General features: G+C 41.8%; 1 protein-coding gene across 1 annotated transcript in view; it reads left to right on the top strand.

The window, feature by feature from the left end:
• The window catches only part of P3H2 (prolyl 3-hydroxylase 2), a 157,480-nt gene extending 139,117 nt beyond the window's left edge, over positions 1 to 18,363 (top strand). Inside the window, exons 9-15 of the mRNA XM_082625436.1 lie at positions 3,269 to 3,396; positions 3,954 to 4,049; positions 4,821 to 4,971; positions 5,837 to 5,954; positions 6,914 to 6,989; positions 11,346 to 11,486; positions 17,310 to 18,363. Coding sequence (XP_082481562.1) covers positions 3,269 to 3,396; positions 3,954 to 4,049; positions 4,821 to 4,971; positions 5,837 to 5,954; positions 6,914 to 6,989; positions 11,346 to 11,486; positions 17,310 to 17,402 — 803 coding nt within the window. The 3' untranslated portion in view covers positions 17,403 to 18,363. The remainder of the gene's footprint in view (positions 1 to 3,268; positions 3,397 to 3,953; positions 4,050 to 4,820; positions 4,972 to 5,836; positions 5,955 to 6,913; positions 6,990 to 11,345; positions 11,487 to 17,309) is intronic.
• Positions 18,364 to 21,731: the final 3,368 nt, after the last annotated feature.

Genomic DNA, 21,731 nt, shown 5'->3' on the forward strand with positions numbered 1-21,731 from the left:
GAAAATTCTTTCCAGTGAACGTACAAGTATCTTGTCTTTCTTGTTGAAGGAACATCTCCCTCTACGTTTCTGAATGGAAATGGAATATGCCATTCACTTTTGAATATTTGAGGGAGAGTCTCAATGTGGCTATGGATCTTAACTATATAGATTAGAGCAACCTTTCCCAAACAAACTGTGTTTTTTGTTAAAAGGTCCATTCCATGCTGTGAAAAAATTTAGCACAAAGGTAGCAGCTTACAATAACATACGCTTACTATCTCACAGTTTCTGTGGGTCAGGACTATGGGGGTAGCTTAGCTGGGTCCATTGCTTCAGGGTCTGTCACAAGGTTCCATCAAGTGTTGATCAGGGCTGACGTCTCTTCTAAAGCTGGGAAACTATCTTCTTCCAAGCTCAGATGACAGAATTCAGTTCCTGAAGGCTATTGGACTGTGGTTCTCAGTTTCTGGTTGACTATTGGCTGGAGGATGCCCTCAATTCTTTGCCGTGTGAGCCCGTCCAGTACAGCCATTTGTTTCATCAGACTATAAGCTGAGAAAGCAACAGACTGATTCAACCAGCAAAATAGGAGTTGCAATGTTATGTAACCAATCAAAGACGTGATATTCCATCACCTTTGCCATATTCTATTAGTTACAGGCAAGCACCAGGCGCCACCCACACTTGAGGGAAGCAAAGTACACAAACCTATGAGTACCAGGAGGTTGTGACCATTAGGGACCAACCTAGAGTCTCTCTGCCATAGGAAGGAAGGAGGGAGGAAGGAGGGAGGGAGGGAGGGAGGGAGGGTGGGAGGGTAGGAGGGAGGGAGGGAAGGAAGGAGGAAAGAAGGGGAAGAGGGGAAGGAAGGAATGAGGGAAGGAGAGAGGAAGCATGGAGGGAGGAAGGGAGGAAAGAAAGAGGGAAGGAAGAAAGGGTGGGTATTGTGTTTATTTAAGGGTGAGAACTGCTGCATATTATATTGATATTTAGGATATTCATAATGTCTGTTCACATATTAAAAGTTCCAAGAAGTCCTCTTAAATTTTGTTTACTCCAGTACTTCCTAAACATATTTGATCAATAAACTCTTTTTTCATTAAAAACTTTTCTGTAGAACACAGTTTGAAAAACATTGAATTGTAGGAGATATATAGATATAGATATAGATGGATATAGATAGAGACATTTATGTATGTATTTTCTGTTCATCCAAAAGATTGATACTAAAACTGGGAGCTTGTGGATATATTCCTGGAATCCAAGAAATTCTGTAGTTATAAATTTTGATGGTCATTTAAAAAATTAAGAGGAAAAAAAATTAAGAAGGGCAACTAGTGGGTCATCTGAATAACCACTTATAGCTAAGGACTGCCATGAGATTTCATACCTCAGTGGGTATGGATGCAGTTACCATCACATTGGCATGGGTTAATAACACTTCAATGGTCAAAGACTAATAAGAATTGAAATAGGACAAACTTATGAATAATGTATTAAGACCAGATGAAGGCCAAAATTCATCATGGTCCACTAAGATTTCACAGTAGTTTCAACAGAGAAAACTTGTAGTAGAATGAGTCATTACTCACCAAGAGCACTCTGAGGAATGCTGGCTCAGAAGAACCAGGGCCAGATCACTCATTAGAAAATTCATGTGGAACACTGCTTTTTAGTTTCCACAAAATAACATTAACCATTTTATTAATATTGTTAATTTGAATTTAGCTGGTTTTATGGTCTTGCTTTTATTTAATCTTGTAAATTGGTTTGGGTATGACAGTTGTATGAAGCTATAAAAATAAATACTGTACTTACAGTTTTTTGATTGCAAACATGGAAGTAAAACTGCAGTACAAATAATTTGTCAGCACTGAAGCTTCTTAGGGAACTTTTGCTTTAACACATAACCATACACTACTCAAGATTGAGAAACAGTCTCCCATTATTTTAATGTTCCATTAATCATGGGCTGTAGTAACTCTTTTATCCCAACTGGACTAATAACATTCAGTGCTGTTCCCTAGTTTGACTAATCTGTTTTAAAGCCAAAGAGTAGACATCCACTTCAGTTGTCTCCTTCCCCTTCAATGATGTGTTTTAGACCAGTGTGCTGGTGGCCATTGCCCAACTGAGGAGGATGGGAGGAGCCCTCCTCACCCCCATGCCCTCCATGGTGAGCTGCTCTTGTTGACAGGCATAAGGTCCTTTAGGAGGAATATTATAAAGAGGAGAAAAACAAGTTTTGCTTTTCTATTCAGTTTTCTGGTTCAAGGTGTTTGTACTTTGCTACATTGGAAGATTTCCTCACCATCAGAGGCTTTGTCCTTCAGTCCTATTCTCTATGAGGAAAGAACCATGTCAGGTCTAGATTTTGTAATTTCGCCACCTAAAACATAGCCCCAAAGCATAATGCTTTGAAGAGCCAATATGGAGCTAATTTTATAAAGTTGTAAGCTCTGTCCAGTGAGGGAGCAGGTGCCTACAGGAAACTCTCCTGTGGGGGAGATTTTATATATATATATATATATATATATATATATATATATATATATATATGGATATAATTTGCCCAGAGAGCAGAGAAAAAGAGCTATTCCAAAAGTCAGACCATCCAGAGTCAGTAGGTGGTGGAAAGAAGACTGGGAAGGAGTCAGGTGACTTGGTTATGACTGTCCTGATGGGCATTTATTCCCTGAGTTACTTGGTGAAGGTTTTGCTCTGGAGACTGCTGGAACTGAGGACACAAACATGCCGTCAAATAATTTTTTTCTCTTTCTTTCTTTTTTTTTTTTTTTTTCAATTGTTTGGTTGTCCTGCTATCTCTTTAAAAAGTCTTTACCTAACGTGATGTCATGTCATCCAGTAATTGAATGAGAAGTTGTGGCAGAGGTAGGAACCCAGGGCTGTGGAGAAGGGAGGGGCCCACTGCTGAGAAAATTCTGGAAAGTCTTCACTGAGAAGAATCCTATGAGATGCCCAGTCTGTTTTGCAGGAGCATCCCTGGAATCAAGTGAAAAAAAAATAGTTTATCAATCCCCAAATCCTATACAAATGTAATACATTAATTACAACATCATGGGGAAACCTGGTAGCCAGACATCTGCCTTTTTCTTGAATCCATATTGCGTTTCTCAGGCTTCCAGATTTGTAATTTGTCTTTGCACTCCTAAATATTCGTGAGGAAACTGACTCCTGAACTGCACATTGAAAGCTGTTGGGTGTTCTGTGCTTCCCACCTTGGGGACAGAGGTAACAAGGACAACCATGTGTTTTGTCCCCGCAGGTGGCCCTCTGCTCTATGAGAACATCACGTTCGTCTACAACTCCGAGCAGCTGAACGGGACTCAGCGCGTCCTCCTGGATAACGTCCTGTCAGAAGAACAATGCCGGGAGCTACACAGCGTGGCTAGTGTGAGGACCGGGACCCCCACTGCGCTGGTCTGGCCTGAGCATGGAAGAGCTTTGGTCCTGGACTTACTTGGAGCCAGGAAACCAGGCCTGAAACGTTACTTTCTTTAGGACAAGAACATTGATTGTGGAGGCACTTTCATAGCCTTTGGGTTGGGGTGATTGTAGTTTTGTCCAGCTCTGGACATAGCTCTTGGGTCTGGAAGAGCTAGAGGCTTAATTCCTAGGACAACTGTATCCAGCATGTGCCCTGCCTATCATATAAAGTCGCTGGAAAAGTCTCTTTATTTTTATCAATAATTAATCAATATATTAATTATTTATGTTCTACCTATTTCTACAGAAAGTGGTGGCACCATTTTATAATGAAAATGCGGGGTGAAAGTTAAATAAAGATCCCTCTTTTGGTTGGAAGAATTAATGATACTGAATCCTAGAATAAAATGGAGATGGTTCTGAGTATTGACTTTGGTTCTCAGCTTTCTGGCAGTCAAGGCAGAAAGGGAGATGTGATGAATTCATAATCCTCATTAATAAAGCACCTTGTATTTTGCTTCTAGGGAATCATGCTTGTTGGTGATGGATACAGAGGAAAAACTTCACCCCATACACCCAATGAAAAGTTTGAAGGTGCAACTGTCCTGAAAGCACTCAAAGTAAAACTTAACTTCTTTTGGATTTGAATTCCTAATTGTCAACCCAGGATCTTCTGGGAATGGCAGATACAGGGAAGAGAAGGGTTTAAGATATAGACCTAACAGGTCATTGAAGGGAGCAAGTATGAAATGGCACCTTCATTGTTTTTAATCACTCCATCATTCCTCCATTTGGTTATCAATTGATCAAACTCTATTTCCTAGATTTGCATCTGACAAATAATACACAACCCCCTTGTCCTCAAGAAGCTCAAGATCCAATGGTGAAAACGTACTCAAAAAATTATCAGTCTGTACTGTGAGAGGTGTTTTCTTTTTTTTTTAATTTTATTTAATCTTATTTTATTTGCGGTACGCGGGCCTCTCACTGCTGTGGTCTCTCCAGTTGCAGAGCACAGGCTCCGGACGTGCAGGCTCAGCGGCCATGGCTCACAGGCCCAGCTGCTCCGCGGCATGTGGAATCTTCCCAGACCGGGGCACGAACCCGCGTCCCCTGCATCGGCAGGCAGACTCCCAACCACTGCACCACCAGGGAAGCCCTGAGAGTTGTTTTTGTAGAAGAGTGAGGAAAGTGTTTTGAGAGAAGAGGAGAGGAATAATTAGCTTTCAACTTTCCCTCATTTTCCTAAACCAAATCCACAAGTCTGTAGTAGTATTCCCACGAGCCAACGGAGAGATGAGCATCCTATATTGGCTTAATAAACCTAGCATCTGGTTTCCTTAAGCGTTCCAATCAACCCAGTGGTTTCTAATGTTCTTCTTTTTCTTCAGTTTGGTTATGAAGGCCGAGTCTCCCTGAAGAGTGCCCGTCTGTTTTATGACATCAGCGAGAAGGCTCGAAAGATTGTCGAATCCTATTTCATGCTGAACTCAACCCTGTATTTTTCCTATACACACATGGTCTGCCGCACAGCCCTGTCTGGTGAGATTCCAGAATCTGAACGTGTTCCCTTTTACCCACAGTGAAATGAGAAAGAAAACAATGCAGAACAAAGCTCTATGAACATGTCAGTCTAACGGTTCAGAAGGGTTCTACATTTCTAAAACAAAAGCTTACTCACTCTGATTTTTCCCTTCCCTCTTTTCCTACTTTGCTGGTCCCCTAAAGTATTAGAAGACCATCACGCTGCCTATTTTCCCTTTCAAATCCATTTCTTCTGCTTGCTACAATCACACAGAAGAATACCTTTCTGCTCTAGGTTTCACTTTTCAGGGTTCAAGAACCTGGAAATTACAGTCACCATTATGCCCACCAGCATTGAGGGGAAGCATAGAAGATGAAAAGGATTGTTGAAAGAAATGTTCTTAAAAAGGCAGAGACCTCCTCATTCCCTGGCATCACTATTTTTTTCTCTACATCTTCTCTTCTATACCCTCCTGAGGAGGAGGGGAGAGAGAATGTCACAGAAGTAGACTTTTCCACTTGTGAACCCTCAGCTGCATCAAATCTTTTTTTTGACATTTGCATTTTATCCTCATCCTTTGACTGCCCCACACAAAGTACAGCCCATGAAATGCATGGAATTTCTGCATGTATATTTATATCGGAGAACTTTTATAGCTGAAGAGACAGGTGTGACTTGCCTACAGTTTTTTTACATCAAGTTCATATCAAAGCAGGACCAGAGTCTCTTCACGGTGCTTGCCCAGTGTTCTTTAGCCTGCTCTGCCTTCTGATCCTCAAATTTTCAAGGGGCACCAGCCATGAGAGAAGACAGATTGCCAGCTTTGCTCTTGGAGGTTGCAGCATTCAATTTCTCATGCTTCCCTGTTCCCTTTCCTGGCAGGTCAACAGGATAGAAGAAATGACCTCAGTCATCCCATCCATGCTGATAACTGCCTGTTGGATCCAGAGGCCAATGAATGCTGGAAGGAGCCTCCTGCTTACACATTCCGGGACTATAGGTACCGCCAGCATCTGATTCAGAACCAAGCTTTTTGCCCAACAGTTATCAAAACCCCATGGAAACTAGAAAGCTGATCTGTTTTGCTTGTCATCACATTCATCTCGATGAAGCAGAAATGCTCAAATAATCTTCTGAAGCAGCTGCCACAACTGAGAAGTGACTTCAGCATATCATATTTTTATCTTAAAAATCCCTGTACGATTTGTTGCATCTTATTCCACAGAATGCCCATTTTGTTTTAATATAAAAAGTAAAGTTTATGGGTTGTTTTTCTCACTTGGCTTTTATTTAAACATATTCATTGTGGTATATGTATTAATATCTCAGTCTGAGAACACAGGGTGTGCATCTCAGCAGGCATAGGGATCTCATCACATCATTTATCTATGTCTGCATTTTGTAAGTAAGAAACTGAAAACTCAGGACAAAAAAGTTTTCTTTTATTGAATGATATTTTACTGTGTAAAGAGTCAGGAGTTGTAGTCATCATGTATATAGTGTTAATTATTACTACACTGTGCTCTATACAAACATGTTTATTGAGCGCCCCCTATCTGCAAGACTTGGATACACCCCTTAGATCTCTCCAGCTACTTAACGGAAAAAATACATCCTTTCGAGTTATTAGTATAAAAGGAAAGAACAGAGTTTTAGATTCTGTGGGTGAGATCAAAGGGCTAGATTAAACCTAGCTAGGTTTTATTTGGAGGAGGCGAAATGTGAGATGAAGTCTGACATATAATTAAAACTTTAACCTGGGTGGAATAAATAAATACTTCAGGGTTATGACCCTACATCTGATCTTACTCTTGAGGGTTAGGAGGGTCAATCATTTTAATGTTTAGTTCAGAGGAAACTTACTAATCAGGCTGGTCAGTTCATGCCCAGTCTGCAGTATTCTGCGGTGATGCTGTGTAGGCATATAAGAGTACAAATTGCTTCCCTTTCTTCTTACAGTGCTCTCCTATATATGAATGATGACTTTGAAGGAGGAGAATTCATATTCACTGAGATGGATGCCAAAACTGTGACCGTAAGCAAGCCTATTCTTGCAAATTTATCTAGCATTTTTAGTCTCAATTTTGCCATTTTCCAAAGACGGCTGGATTTCAAATATTTCTGAGCTTGAGAATTCATGAGGTAGAGAGAGATCCAGTAAATGTATACATTATAAAATGTTAGAAATGGAATCATCAATAAAAATCTTCTTTTCCTTTTTATAGATGGGTAATTTAAAGAATATATATTAAGGATCATATAGTTAGTTTGTGCTAGACTTCGAACCAGAACCTAGGTCTTCTGATTCTTTGCCAAGTAATCTGATGGGAACCTAAAAACACCTATTCTTAAGTCACCCACGACTATGACAAGTCAAATGACTCTACAGAATGGCTTTCAAGTACCCTGGTGCTCTGTATGTTTAGGTGAGCATTGGCTTCCATACCCCTCATTATCCAAATTGTGATATGTGTGTGTATATATATATATATGTATATGTATATATATATATATATATATATATATGTATATATATATATATATATATACATAAAATTCTAATGGTAAGTAAACCTATACTTGGAATTTGATATATACACATTCACACAGACACACATGTGTTATATATTCATACTTTGGATGAGATTCTAAACACACCTTCGTAGATCAAAAATCAAAAGTTAAACTCAACCACCATCTTCCTAAGCAAACTAATGCCTTTGGAAAACCAGCCTACTGAACACATATAAACCATATAGCCAGAATCTTTGGTTTTTTAGCCGAACAGCATATGCCATGGTAGAAAAAAGAAGTTTTCTGATTGAGGAGATAATTGAATTATAAGTAGATTATGAGATATCTCTTTCCTCTATACAAAATCAAAACAGTTGAGACATGTATGTGATAAACTTAAATGATTTTGCATTATATAAGCTATTTCCACAACTTTTTTTCTGAGTTTATGTCTTTCCCCTCATATTTTGCACCCTTTTCTTGGTCTCATTCATGGCATACTACCAGGGTATAAGCAAATGATATAAAAACGATGTATTACTGGATTTAAAGGGAAAACCTATGGGAATTCTGGTTAAAATTGTCCAGAAACATTGATATAATTAAGAAAAATATTTCATACACTTTAATATACTGTATATTTAAAAGGTCATGATGCCCCACACTCTCTTTTTTTTTTTTTTGCGGTACGCGGGCCTCTCACTGTTGTGGCCTCTCCCATTGTGGAGCACAGGCTCCGGACACGCAGGCTCAGCGGCCATGGCTCACGGGCCCAGCCGCTCCACGGCATGTGGGATCTTCCCGGACTGGGGCACGAACCCGTGTCTCCTGCATCGGCAGGCGGACTCTCAACCACTGCTCCACCAGGGAAGCCCTGCCCCACACTCTTTTTTGTAAAAAGCTTAAATATTATCATGGGAGTATTTTGATGCTTCATGATTTGGGAAATTAAATCAAGACTGATGATCCAGGCTCAGTTTAAATGCCAATACAAAAATATCAACTTTTGAAAAGCCTCTGTACAGAAAGCATTTGATTTCTGAGCTCTACTAACAGGTTCAAAACTGCTTGAATCTCACACAATTGGAAAGAAAATCAGGCAGGTGGTTGAAAAGATTTATTTGCTTCTACGCCATCTAGTGGCCATATTTGGAAATGTTCAATGTTTGAAAATAAGTAAGGCGGGAATATTATTGATATGTATGAATCATTAATTCATACTATGTATGAATCATTAATTAAATGAATCATTAAATATGTGTGAATTCACCATTTTTTGAATGCAAATTAACTGTAATTCTGCTTTTTAAAGATGTGAAAGCAGATACTACTCCCCTTTAAGAGATTTATACTTTTAAGATAAAGATGCAGCTATTTTTAAAAGTACTGAATCTAACCACCACCATCCCCTAAAAAAGTAAAAGAAAAACTAATTTAAACAATGTTTTAATGAAAAAGCTCCAAGTTGAGAGATCTATTTTCAAAAATTCGTTCTACTTCACATTAATGCATATGGTGGAGTTTGGGGAGTATTTTGTAGATAATTAAAATTCTTAGTTAACCAGTGCCAATAAGAAAGAGAAGTGGATAGTTTTCCTTTTCAGTTTTCCCTCCCTTGATTCTGGAGGGAAAATTGGAGCAGGGAAATGCCCCAGCTTTGTGCTATGCAAGGAAGAATAATCTCCTAAATTCTTTACTTTGGAAAAATCTGGAAATTGTATAATTACTGAATGGTGGCAGAAGATTTACATTTATTCAAGGCAAGTACAGCACACAGCCTTCTCTGACTTTAATCATCAGTCACATGCAAATCAAAAGGAATTTTCTTTCATCATACTTGGAAGAACCATGGATTATTTTCGACAGCAGCATATTTGTGAAACATGGATATTTAGTTATTTTGGTTTCTCTGTGCAAGTTTGAAAAAGATAAAATCCAATGAGTTCCATTTGCTTCATGAAAAACTAAACTCAGTGGGGCTGTGTTCCAAACGTATGTTTACAATCATTTAAACTTCAGAATACATTTTCCCTTAGAAACAATGTCCTTAGTGGAGCTTGTTTATTCCTCCGCATACCTGATATATGAGAGGTGATGCTCTCCATTTGATAAGATTAGTCCTTTGTGACTCCACATACCTATAACCAATCCCAACTGCTTCAGGCAATTGATAGCTTCTTTTCCCAGAGTTCATCATGTGTACACATATTTTCAATTCTTCCATCAGAGACAAAACATTAAATTGTTCCCACAGCCTCTCTTTAGTATTGTAAGATGTTGATGCCAAGACTCTAATCACATACAAACAATGGCAAGCACATGTGGATAAGTAAGCCCTTGACCAGCACCAGGGAGTGAGCAGCTCAGAAAATTTGAAATTAGATCCTAAAGCCATGCGTATAGGAAGGCTTTCCTGTTCTGCTTCATATGTCTTCTAGTATTAATTATTTTGCTGTTTCTGTGTGAAAATGCACAACAAATTCCTCCTCCAGAAACACAAAATCGGATTGATGCTGAAGGCACCAGTAACTAGGAACCTAGATTTACATCAGAAAGTCACTTTGATAAAGCTGCTTGAGAAAAGCAACTCTCTCTAGCAAACACAAATTGTGAACAGAAGAGTAACCCAGAAAGTGACTGCTTTTCTCTGCTCTTCCTTTTAACACATGCACACACACACCACACACACACACACACACACACACCTCAGGATCTTTGACTACTCCATTTACCTCTGACTTTCCACAAGTTTGTCACACAGTCTGGGAATACCTACGTTAAGTAGCATCCAAGGACTTCAAGAAATCTTCCAAATATTCCTCCTGAAGCTGGCAGTGGAAAAACTTAGCCATCCCATTTTATGGTGAAGGGGACCAAAGGTTCTTCTAATGGTCATGTATCAAGTCAATTCAGAAAATAGCTAGTTAGAACTGGTCCATCTTATCAAATAGTACAACGATTGGTGCCACTTTCTTGCTTTTATTTCTAAGCTGTACTATGGAATAAGTCAGGTTTCTGTGTTTCTCAAGAAAGAAAAATGAACTTTGCTTAGAGCAGACACTTTATTCACGGAAGCAAGACCCCTAATATTCCATTGCTTCAGCTTACTCAGTTTGGAGAGCCTGCTTGTTTGATCTAATGCTCTGGCTCAGGGCCCCCAGCAGTGCCTCTTTCCCTTCTACCCTGTCCTACCTAATCATTAGTGGACAGCTCCATCTGAGCCAAGCTTGGAAGGACTGTGCCCATCATTCCAGAGCCCTGGAGGCCATGGAATTGGTCACCTGAAAGGGTGGTGTGTTCTCATCACTGGAGGTATGAAAACATTGGCTAAGGACTACTGGGCAGGAATATTGTAACAGGAATTAAAGTATCACATGGGATTAGACTTGACTTAAAAAAAATTTTGTATTATGAGAAGTTCACAAACCATAAATGCACAATAAGGAATTAGAAAGGGTGCATCCATGGAACCACTACCTAGATCAATTATAAGAATTTACCAGCACTCTACATGTCCCATTGATTTGTTTTTGTCATTCCACAAATATTAAATATACATCTACTTAGGCCAGATGTTATGCTAGTGCTAAAATTAGAGATGTGAATTAAAAGAGAGAGTCTTTGCCTTCATGGAGTTTACCAGCCACCAACATAGTATGTATTGAGCGATTACCATTTGCCATGGACTGTGCCAACCGTTTTACCTGATAACTTTATTTTCTGAATTAGGTATTGTTTTGACCTTATCTTTGTTTTACAGATGAGGAAATTGAAGCAATTTTCGACCCCAGGACTCCATTAGAAGGATAGAGAAGGGGGATTGTAGAAATGTTAACAGTATAGGAATTGAGAGTCAAATTTTCACTCTCTTTCTCAGGCCTCTATAAAACCAAAGTGTGGGCGTATGATCAGCTTCTCATCTGGAGGAGAGAACCCGCATGGGGTGAAGGCAGTCACCAAGGGCCAGAGGTGTGCTGTGGCTCTGTGGTTTACCTTGGACCCACTCTACAGAGAATTGGTGAGTTTCTGACCCACCCAGAAAGCCACTGAGGCATGCTATAGACCTGCTTCATGAACTGATTTATCAGAAAAGTCCTTTGGGTTGATCCATAACCCTTCAGAGATCTTAGAGATCATGGGGGAAAAAAACAAACCAAAGCCAAAACCAAACCAAACAAAAACGTCTACAGAAACCTTTCTGTCTGGTTTCCAACACTGGCTCTGTTTTCTAAGCAAGAACAAACTTTGTTAATCAGATCCATGACCTAGCAATTACGCATTTGATGTTTGTAGGATGAGTTTGAGGAAAAGAAGGGCTATGAATGCAGCTCTTAATCAGATGGGTTCTTAGAAGTGAAGGTTTGCAGAAATAGACATCATGGCGATATTTGGCAGTCTCTAATTAGTCTTGAGTTTATTAATAAACTGTAGCATCAAGAGAGAGGAATCATTTTTTACTGGTCACTGGGAAGACTGATTTGTTTTCTCAACAAATCCTTAAAAGGTTCACTGAATAATTTATGAAACATAGGTAGAAGAAGGTGAGGAGACCTGAAAGTTTATCATTTACTACTATTAAATTAAATATTAAAATATTGTTATTATTCTATTGGAAGTAGCTAAGGATGCTTAGCCTGGGTGATAGACCATGATCATATCCTTCTGGATGCTGTGGGAAGAGATTATGGTGTCTAGAGATTATGGTGTCTGTCTGTGAGGCTGCAGAGGGATGAATTAAGACCTCTGGATACAAGCCCCTGGGAGGAAAATCTAGGTTCAACATAAGGAATAACTTTCTAATCGTCAGCACTATTTGGTGGACTTGTCTTCTTTGGAAGTATTGAGTTTCTTGTCACTGGATGGCTGCAGTCAAAGCCTCAGCAACTGCTTGGCATGGAACGCTGAACCTGAACCTGAACCTTCATGGCAAGGGCTAAACCGGACGACTTCAAAGTCTCCTCCAGCCTTGAGTCTTAATGAAGCTATGAAATTCTAGTCTTGAAAATGGCATTCTAACCAAATGTCCTCTTTACATCCCTAAATTGAATCCAATTTCATCAGAAACTTTAAAATGAGTTTCTTTTTCTCATATACTTTTTGCCCTCAAACCTGACTCAGTTTTTTTTTTTTTTTTTTTTTTTTTTGGTGGTACGCGGGCCTCTCACTGCTGTGGCCTCCCCCGTTGCGGAGCACAGGCTCCGGACGCGCAAGGCGCAGCAGCCACGGCTCACGGACCCAACCACTCCGCGGCACGTGGGATCCTCCCAGACCGGGACACGAACCCGCGTCCCCCGCATCGGCAGGCGGACTCTCAACCACTGCGCCACCAGGGAAGCCCCTGACTCAGTTTTTAGGCCATATCCCCTAAGCATTCTTTCATATATTCCACAAATGTTTATGGAAGATCTACTATGTGCCTGGAAAACTCCACTAGGTAGGCCCTGGGGGTACACAGTTGAACAAAGCATAGCTTTGGCCACGAGGGGCTTAGAAAGGCTGTAAAGCAAATGGGGAGAAAACAGCAGTCTGCGTTTGCAGGGGGATAGCAAGGAAGACTTACGTATATCAGTGCAATCCTAAGAGAGCAGAGGATGATAGCCAGGCACAGAAAGAGAAAAGAATGGTCCTGACAGAAGGAGCTGAGCAGGGAGAGATCTGAAAACTTCACTGGGGACTGAGCAGTCTCCTCCACCTGTAATTCCTCTCTCCTCCTGTGTCTCCACATCCAAAATGTTAGCGTTCCTCCACATCACTCCTTCTGGACTAAGGAACCTAGCTAGGTACCTGAGTACACAGTGCAGCTATCACATTGTTGAAAAATTGCCTCGCCCTTTTTTCTCTTTAATGTTTAATTCAATAAACATTTAACCTGTTTTATTATTCATTACCTCAGCCCTCTCTTCCAAGATATATATTTTTTTTATATCAAAATAAGCTAACACAAAGATCTCTTTGAGCCTTGCTAACCTGGAAAGTAGTGTTAGGAAAATTCTTCAATCTCCAGGCTGTGGCGACATCTAGTGGTCACAGAAGAAAATGACCAGAGCCTCTGAGGCAACTGCTAGAAAATCTTGCCTATGACGTGGTTACCAGACTTTGCTCCACACTGGAATCAATTGGTGATCTTTACAAAACTATTGACATTTTGTCTACCACCCTTGGAAATTCTGGGTTAATTGATTTGGGCTGTAACCTGAGTGTCAGAAGTTTTAAAAGCTCCCCAGGTGATTTCAATGTGCAAAAGAACTTCAGAGTCCCTGAGTTAGGCATCTGCTCTCAGGTTGAATCCCTGGGCAAAGAAAGCCTGCCTATCAATACATCATGAGAACTGGCAGACTTCCATGCTCATTATAGATTACTTTAAAGGCACTGAATTCTCAAGGAGTATATAACAACATATACCGGTAAGGATGCCCAATATTAGAAGCTTGAGTTCCTTGTATAGAGAGACTTGCAGCTCTTAAACATCTTTCCTTTCAGGACATACATGACAACAGTCTCCTCTGCATTCAGATTGCAACATTTTGTATCTACATCAGTTTGCTAATCAGCAAGATGTTCTCCCAAGATGGATGAGTATAAAAGTAATACTCACCCATTTTATTTGGACATCAAGACAGTTTAGTTTTCTGTTATTTAGTATATTTGGTCCTTGTAGGTGTCTTTTGGTCAACATCATGCTTAATTACAAGCTCTTGAATACAAGAGGCTTTGTTTTCAAGTCATAAAATAGTTTTTTATATAACTTGCTATGCTGGACATTGTGCTAGGGACTACCTATAGGACATACAAACTAGATAAGACATAACTTTTATTTTCAGGGAGTTTAAAGTCAAAATGAAGAAATAATACAGGGGCCTGAGTAATAAAAGCATAGCAAAGTTCAGTAGGAATTATTAGATGCAAACATGTATGGTGGGGACTTCCCTCATGGTCCAGTGGTTAAGAATCCATCCTGCAATGCAGGGGACACTGGTTCAATCCTTAGCTGGGGAACTAAGATCTCACATGCCGCGGGGCAACTAAGCCCATGTGCCACAAGTACTGAGCACATGGGCCACAACTAGAGAACTTTGTGTGCCGCAACGAAGAGCCGGCACACTGCAATGAAAGATCCCGCATGCAGCAACTAAGACAAGACACAGCTAAAAATAAAATTAATTAATTTTTAAAAATGCATGGTGTTTAGAGGATAGAAAGAGGAAACCAGGAAAGGCTTCATTGAGGAGATGGCATTTGACATGAGCCTTAAAAGATGAGCATGATTTCTTTAGGGAGAGACATTTTAGACAGAGACAGCCCTTCATCCACTTCTGTATTTATTCATCAACTATAATACTCCTTTGCCAAATGTCCGTAGCTTTTCTGGACACAGGAAATACAACAGTGACCAAACATGACAAGACTCCCTGTTTTCATGGAGCTTACCTTCTAGTGAAAAAAGACAACAAATAAGTAAAAGAATAAATAATTGGGGGATTTTCAGATAGTGAAAAATGATGTGTGGGAAAGAGAACAAGGCAACTGACCTGAGAGTAAAAAAGAGCCAGGGGTGAAGTGTGAGGGGCCTCCAGACAAGTGACAAGAGGAAGCTAGCCATGGTAAAGGCCTTGGGAGGAATATTCCAGGGGGAGAGGAGGTTGTAAAGGCCCAGAGACAAGAGGGAGCACAGAACAGTCAAGAAGCAAAGAAAGCTAGGGTGGCCAGAACAGGGCATGCAAGGCGGAGAGCGGGCTGAAAAGAAGACACAGAGGAGGCGGCGATCAGATGGACAAGCTGCTCAAGAAATATGAATTCTACTCTAACTATAGAGGGGACGCCATATTCCTTCCTCACCTCGTCCAGCCCCAGGAGTTACAGGAGAGGAAAGATTACTGTAGCTAACACGTCGTAGACTAGAGTCATGATAAAGACGGTGAAAAGATGTGGGCGATTGGAGATGCCATTTGGAGGTAGACCAGCTGGGCCTGTTGAAGGATTGGTGCGGGGATAAGAGAAAGCATAGAATGCAATGGAAGCATCCTTTAAATCCTAGGGGCACTTAACCTGGACTAGGATGAGGAAGTCCTTCTCAGAGTGCTGCATTCAGAAACCTTGGGGTAAGTCAGGAAGGTGGAATGTAAGGTGAGGCAAGAGGGGAAGACAAGGTGAGCTAAAGAAGAAAGAAAAGTCAGAGTCCTTATAAGCTCATCAAGAAGGTCAGATCTGGAGGCTTCCCTGGTGGCTCAGTGGTTGAGAATCTGCCTGCCGATGCAGGGGACATGAGCTCGAGCCCTGGTCTGGGAAGATCCCACATGCTGCGGAGCAACTGGGCCCGTGAGCCACAACTACTGAGCCTGCGCGTCTGGAGCCTGTGCTCCACAACAAGAGAGGCCGTGATAGTGAGAGGCCCGCGCACCGCAATGAAGAGTGGCGCTCGCTTGCCACAACTAGAGAAAGCCCTCGCATGGAAACTAAGACCCAACACAGCAAAAATAAATAAATAAAATAATAAACTCCTACCCCCAATATCTTCTTTAAAAAAAAAAAAAAAAAAGGTCAGACCTGGAGCGTGGAGCAATGGGAACCCAAGTGAGGGTTGTGAGCAGTGAGCAGGAAAGGGTGGAGATCATGATTCAAGTGCAAAGAGTCCATCAGAAGCACGTGGGAGGGGGTGTGAAACAGATCAATTGGAGGCTGCCGCAGTAACTGAGTTAAGAGATACTTGAGAAAGACAAATACCATATGCTAACACATATATATGGAATTTTTAAAAAAGTCATGAAGAACCTAGGGGTAAAACAGGAATAAAGACACAGACCTACTTGAGAATGGACTTGAGGATATGGAGAGGGGGAAGGGTAAGCTGTGACAAAACAAAAGAGAGGCATGGACATATATACAGTACCAAACGTAAGGTAGATAGATAGTGGGAAGCAGCCGCAGAGCACAGGGAGATCAGCTCGGTGCTTTGTCACCGCCTGGAGGGGTGGGATGGGGAAGGTGGGAGGGAGGGAGATGCATGAGGGAAGGGATGTGGGAACAGACGTATATGTATGACTGATTCACTTTGTTATAAAGCAGAAACTAATAAAAAAAATAAAAATAAAAAAAAGAGATAATGAGAGTGTAAACCCATAGTCCTCAAGCAGGAGCTATTTTGCGTCCTATAGGGCACATTTGGCAACATTTAGAGATACGTTTGGTTGTCACAACTTGGGGCCAGGCATGTGCCACTGATTACCTGTAGTAGGCAGAAGGCAGGGATGCTGCTAAACATCCTACAATGCACAGAACAACCCACCCAACAGAGAGTTATCTGCTCCAAGACGTCAGCCGTGCTAAGGTTGAGAAACACTGGCCTAAAGTAAGGCAACAGTATGTGCACTAAAAAAAAAAGGGGGGCAGAAACAGGAGGCAGAACAGAGAGGACTGGTGATTTATCAGATCCAAGAAACCTTGGTCAGGCTTTTGGGGCAAATGGGGGAGCAGTGGTGGTCTTTACTGAGAGAAGAAATATGTGAAGAGGACCGAGTAGGCCTGTGGGAGAGAAAATGGTGAATTCAGCTTGAACACTGACCTGGAGACGTGAACTGGAGATCTCTGTGGGACCGCAAAGTAGCAAGGGAAGTCAGCAGTTGAATATACAAGATTTCTCGGCAAGAGAGAAATCTTGGAAGGTAATTGCTCAGGACATAGGGAAGTCAAGAGAAGGCACCCGGGTAGGGATGGAGATGAGGTTTCATTCTTAGCCAGATTTAGCACCCATCCATGTACAGATGGATGCCTGGAAGTGTTGAGGAAGCTTCTGCCACTGATTATTATGCTTGTAACAGCAATGTGTAAATTGTCTTTTTTGCAGGAGCGAATACAGGCTGATGAAGTGATCGCGATCCTGGATCAAGAACAGCGAGGGAAGCACAAACCAAATATCAACCCCAAAGATGAGCTATAAAAATGAGAAAAAGAGTATTCTATCAGATATTTATTTAAATTGTTAATCTTATGAGAACCTTTTTATTTTTGTACAGAGCCACGGTATAAATTAACAGGTTAATATGAGTCACCAGATCTCCCTTCTGTGCCTAAGGATGCTTGCTTTGCCCCTCTCGGTCTTTGTGTCTTGGTTTTTCAGCAGGTCATCTCTCAAAGCCCAGTCATGTCCTCCCCACCACACACACACACACACACACACACACACACACACACACACACAATTCGTTTGCTGCAGATCCTAAAACTCAAGCAGAAGGAGTAAGTCCATTCTTAGTGAAACAACAGCTCCCAGACATGCCCACGTCTAAAGTTAGTGTGTGATTTGGACTCAGAAGGCCTTCCTGGCTCTGTGCCTTTCAGCCACAATCTCCCCCAGGGCTGATGGCCATGAGTTTGAGTCTGAGGAGTCTCTGGTGAGGTCAGAAATGCTTCAGGTATTGCTGGCTTGAGGGCCCCCAAGCTCTGAAAAGGAATGACTCTGATGAGGACTGCGTGAGACGGGGGAGCTCAGCCTTCCCAGGGCCTGGGTGGAGTTTGTGACTCTGGTGTTTTCAGCAGAGAGCACCCTTACACTGGAAACTTCAATTTGCCCTCCAACTGGGTGCCAGAAAGGACTGCCCAAGGAGTTGTGTCTTTAAAAAGGTTGTACAGGGGTTGAAGTGGAATGGCTCTTCATCCCAGTGACTTCGGAAGGAAATCTTTAATCCCACCTGAATCAGGGCACCATGGCCACGCTGCGTGAGAATGGGGTCCACTGTTGAGAAGGTGTGTTTTGTTCTTCAGGAAGAGGAAAATGGATTTCTGATGGATTCCACTCTCCATCTGCATATATTTTGGGGGCCCCTTCCCTTTGGTGCTCTCCAGCTCATGGATTTTAGTGCTTGTATCTGATTTTTTAAATAAAGGGAGCCTTCTTTTAATATTTGGCATTTATTTTTCTTCTCCCAAATGTTTCGTTTGTCTCCGGGTAATGGTTTTGTGATCCCTCAGGAGCTTTGGGGACCACCCGGGGTAATACTGGGCCATGGCTAGTTTTGCTGGCAGGTGCTTGGGGGCTGCAAGGAAGGTGAGGGCATTACTTCTGAAGAAACAGAGATGGTTAGCAAACAGGTGTTAACCCAGAGAACATCTGGTCCTTGGTGTGAATTCTAAGGAAGACACTGCAAAGACAATGTTTTGGGGGGTGGGGACTGAGGTTGTTCTAGCCGAGGGAGTCTGCCCCACTAACCCATGGGAGATCATCTGCCTCTGTGATGGGCAGTGGTAGAGGTTGTAGCCCTTAAGAAAACCAACAGATAAAAGCATTTTCTTAAAATCACATTTACTTTCTGCCATTTATGATCTTGGGTAGTGGTAAGAACGTTCATCCTTTGAGACTGAAAAATTGAGTCATAATGATTTATGTGCCATCCGTTTTTCACCCAACCTTCTGGTTTCATTTTCATCATGGGACAGAGAAAAGAGCATCAGATTATAATCCCAGCCTGATCAAATATGCTCTGCTGTGTGACCTGGAGCTACTCTCTTTCCCTTTCTGGGCTTCAGTTTCCTTCTCTGAAAATGACATCATTGGCTGTAATTGTTTCCAAAAGCCCTCCCTTTTGCTCTAAATACAAAACAAAGCTAAAACAAAACAAACCATAAAACTGATTTTAGAAATATTCACAAATACAACCAAATTTACTTCTACCAACTTTTTCAGAATTGTGAATGGGTCCATTATGTGTATGTGTGATTTTAAAACTTGAAACCTAATTTTAGGGCTGAAAATCCCTGAGCTTTGGAAAGGGAGGTTGCTATTTGTCTGCTCTCTTACTGAGAAGCATTTGCTGGCACTCAGATTTGCTGATAGGAGGTTCTGGCCAAGGATCTAATTTCTGTTTTCTGGCAACAAGATGTCAACAAAGAAATCAGTCTTTGGCTCCTTGCAGCCCATGCTTCCTGGATGCTCTGGGCGCTCTGGGAGAGGCTAGGACTCCAGCACTGACTGCCATTCAGCCCCACAGAGAGTGAGCAGAGACCTCAGTAGATGGGCATTGGGGTAGATCCCCATCTTGTTTCCTTGCTGACAACACAGAGTCATTATTCTTGTTTGGCAGGCTACCCATGTCCGGTTCTACCTGGGACATCACGTATACGCTCAAGCATTTATGTTTAATTTAATCTGCCCCACATCAAACCATACACAATTTCATTCAAATATTAAGGAGTGTCATCAGACGATTTTTAAAAGATCAAGCTCATAAATTTCAATCTATGTGATGTCTAGTCCCTTGTGTAGAAGGATGGGAAAGCTCATTAGAATTTTTGTAGTTTTTAGAGCTCAAGGAGGTCATAGAAATCACAATTCAATTCTATCTTTCTGTCTGGAAGGAAAAGGAGGCTCAGAGGTAATAAAAATGATTGTGTGGTTCCAGAATTTAAGCAGGAAGAGCCAGGGCTGCTGAATTGAGTTACACAAGAATCCAGGCACAGGGCAGCATCCACTAGAGGAAGGGGTGCCTTTTTCTATTTGGCCCCAAAATGCTACTTGCTCATCAATCCACAGACCTGCAGGACTGTGTCATAAGGGGTGCCTTTTTCTAATTCACTTAAAAGTACTGTATGTGCTTGAGGCAGCCTAGGCTAAGAAGCCCAATTTTTATGAATCCCAGTCTAGGACTCTTCATCGATATCACTTGGAGAACAACCACTTGTCTTGATGACTATCTCTTGTGTAAAAAGCCTGCAGTGTTTTTTTTTTTAAATTAATTAATTTATTTTATTTATTTTTGCCTGTGTTGGGTCTTTGTTTCTGTACGAGGGCTTTCTCTAGTTGCGGCAAGAGGGGGCCACTCTTCATTGCGGTGTGCGGGCCTCTCACTGTCGCGGCCTCTCTTGTTGCAGAGCACAGGCTCCAGACGCGTGGGCTCAGTAGTTGTGGCTCATGGGCCCAGTTGCTCCGCGGCATGTGAGATCTTACTGGGCCAGGGATCGAACCCGTGTCCCCTGCATTGGCAGGCAGATTCTCAACCACTGCACCACCAGGGAAGCCCAAAGCCTGCAGTTTTACAGAGTTTTTTTTTTTTTTTTCACCTGTATTGTTGTATTGAATGTTTATACGCAGAACAGGTTCTCACACTAGGAACCCCAGGAGCTGTTCCAGCCCCAGATTATGATGGCCATTTTGCAGATGAGGAAACGGAGAGCAGTGAAGAGGAGTCAGAGCCTGTGGTCCCTGGGCTTGGAGTGTCCATGTCTGAGGCAGAAGCACAGTCTTTTGAACAGGAGGGAAGAAATAAAGTGCCAGCTTGTTTGCTCCCAGGCATACTTAATATAAAAATGGCACATTCATGTAAAGAACAGAGTTAGGTTTTTATAAAATCTAAACTTTTTCTCCTCCTCTGTTTTCCTGCTGGTGTGTGAAGGCGTATCTCCTGTGCTTATCTCCTCTGAGAGGTTTTGATTATGGTTGCCTAATTCAATGAAGCAAATACCTGGTGCCTGACCCTGCTTTTATGAAACTCACAAAAGGGACGAAGGGAAGAAGGTTCTAGTCAGGTGCCATTTTCCTCTCCCTCCAAGGCAGAAAGAATCTGGAACTTCAATTTCTTCTTGAGAAAACCCCGACACAGGACAGAGTGATCTTGCATGTATGAGACACGCAGTCTTCACTGCTTTGTGCATAGCATTTTCTGGCACTTCTTCAGCTGCGGAGAAACCATGGAATGAGTCAGTACCATTTAATAATATATACCTATGAGTTTTAATTGAAGTACAAATGCTGAATTATTTCACATAAGACAGCCACGGGGAACAACTCGCTCACTGACGTCAAGAAAGGAGGTAATGAGGGCCACCTCACTAGTTCTTGATGCCAAAGAATGAAACATCCCAAGGTGACTGACAATGGTTTGGCTGAGAAGTGAGAAAAAGTTGAACTGTTCCCACATCCAAAACTCTTCTGGGAGACAGGAGCCACTTGCAGAAACTCCCAAATTGCAAGTTTGATTGAGCCCATGGTTATGATCCCTGGCTAAACCCTGCCAAGAAGCCTGTGATGTGAAGTGACCTCCCGACACAGCCCCTCATCCCACCCACAAATCTTCTACCCCCAGATAATTTGATGTTTCCAACATGAGACACAAGGGCCCATTCTGTTTTAGACCTGGGCGATTTCTTCAGGCACACTGAGACACGTAACATCCACCACCGTTTGAGCTCACTGCTGGGTTGGAGCTGCAGGCTCTTGCTGTCAGAGTCTCCTCATTCCCACATCCCCGGGTAAATCACAGTGTTTTCTGTGCCT

This window comes from Mesoplodon mirus, assembly GCF_964341445.2.
Source record: "Mesoplodon mirus genome assembly, chromosome: 6".
NCBI lineage: Eukaryota > Metazoa > Chordata > Mammalia > Artiodactyla > Ziphiidae > Mesoplodon > Mesoplodon mirus.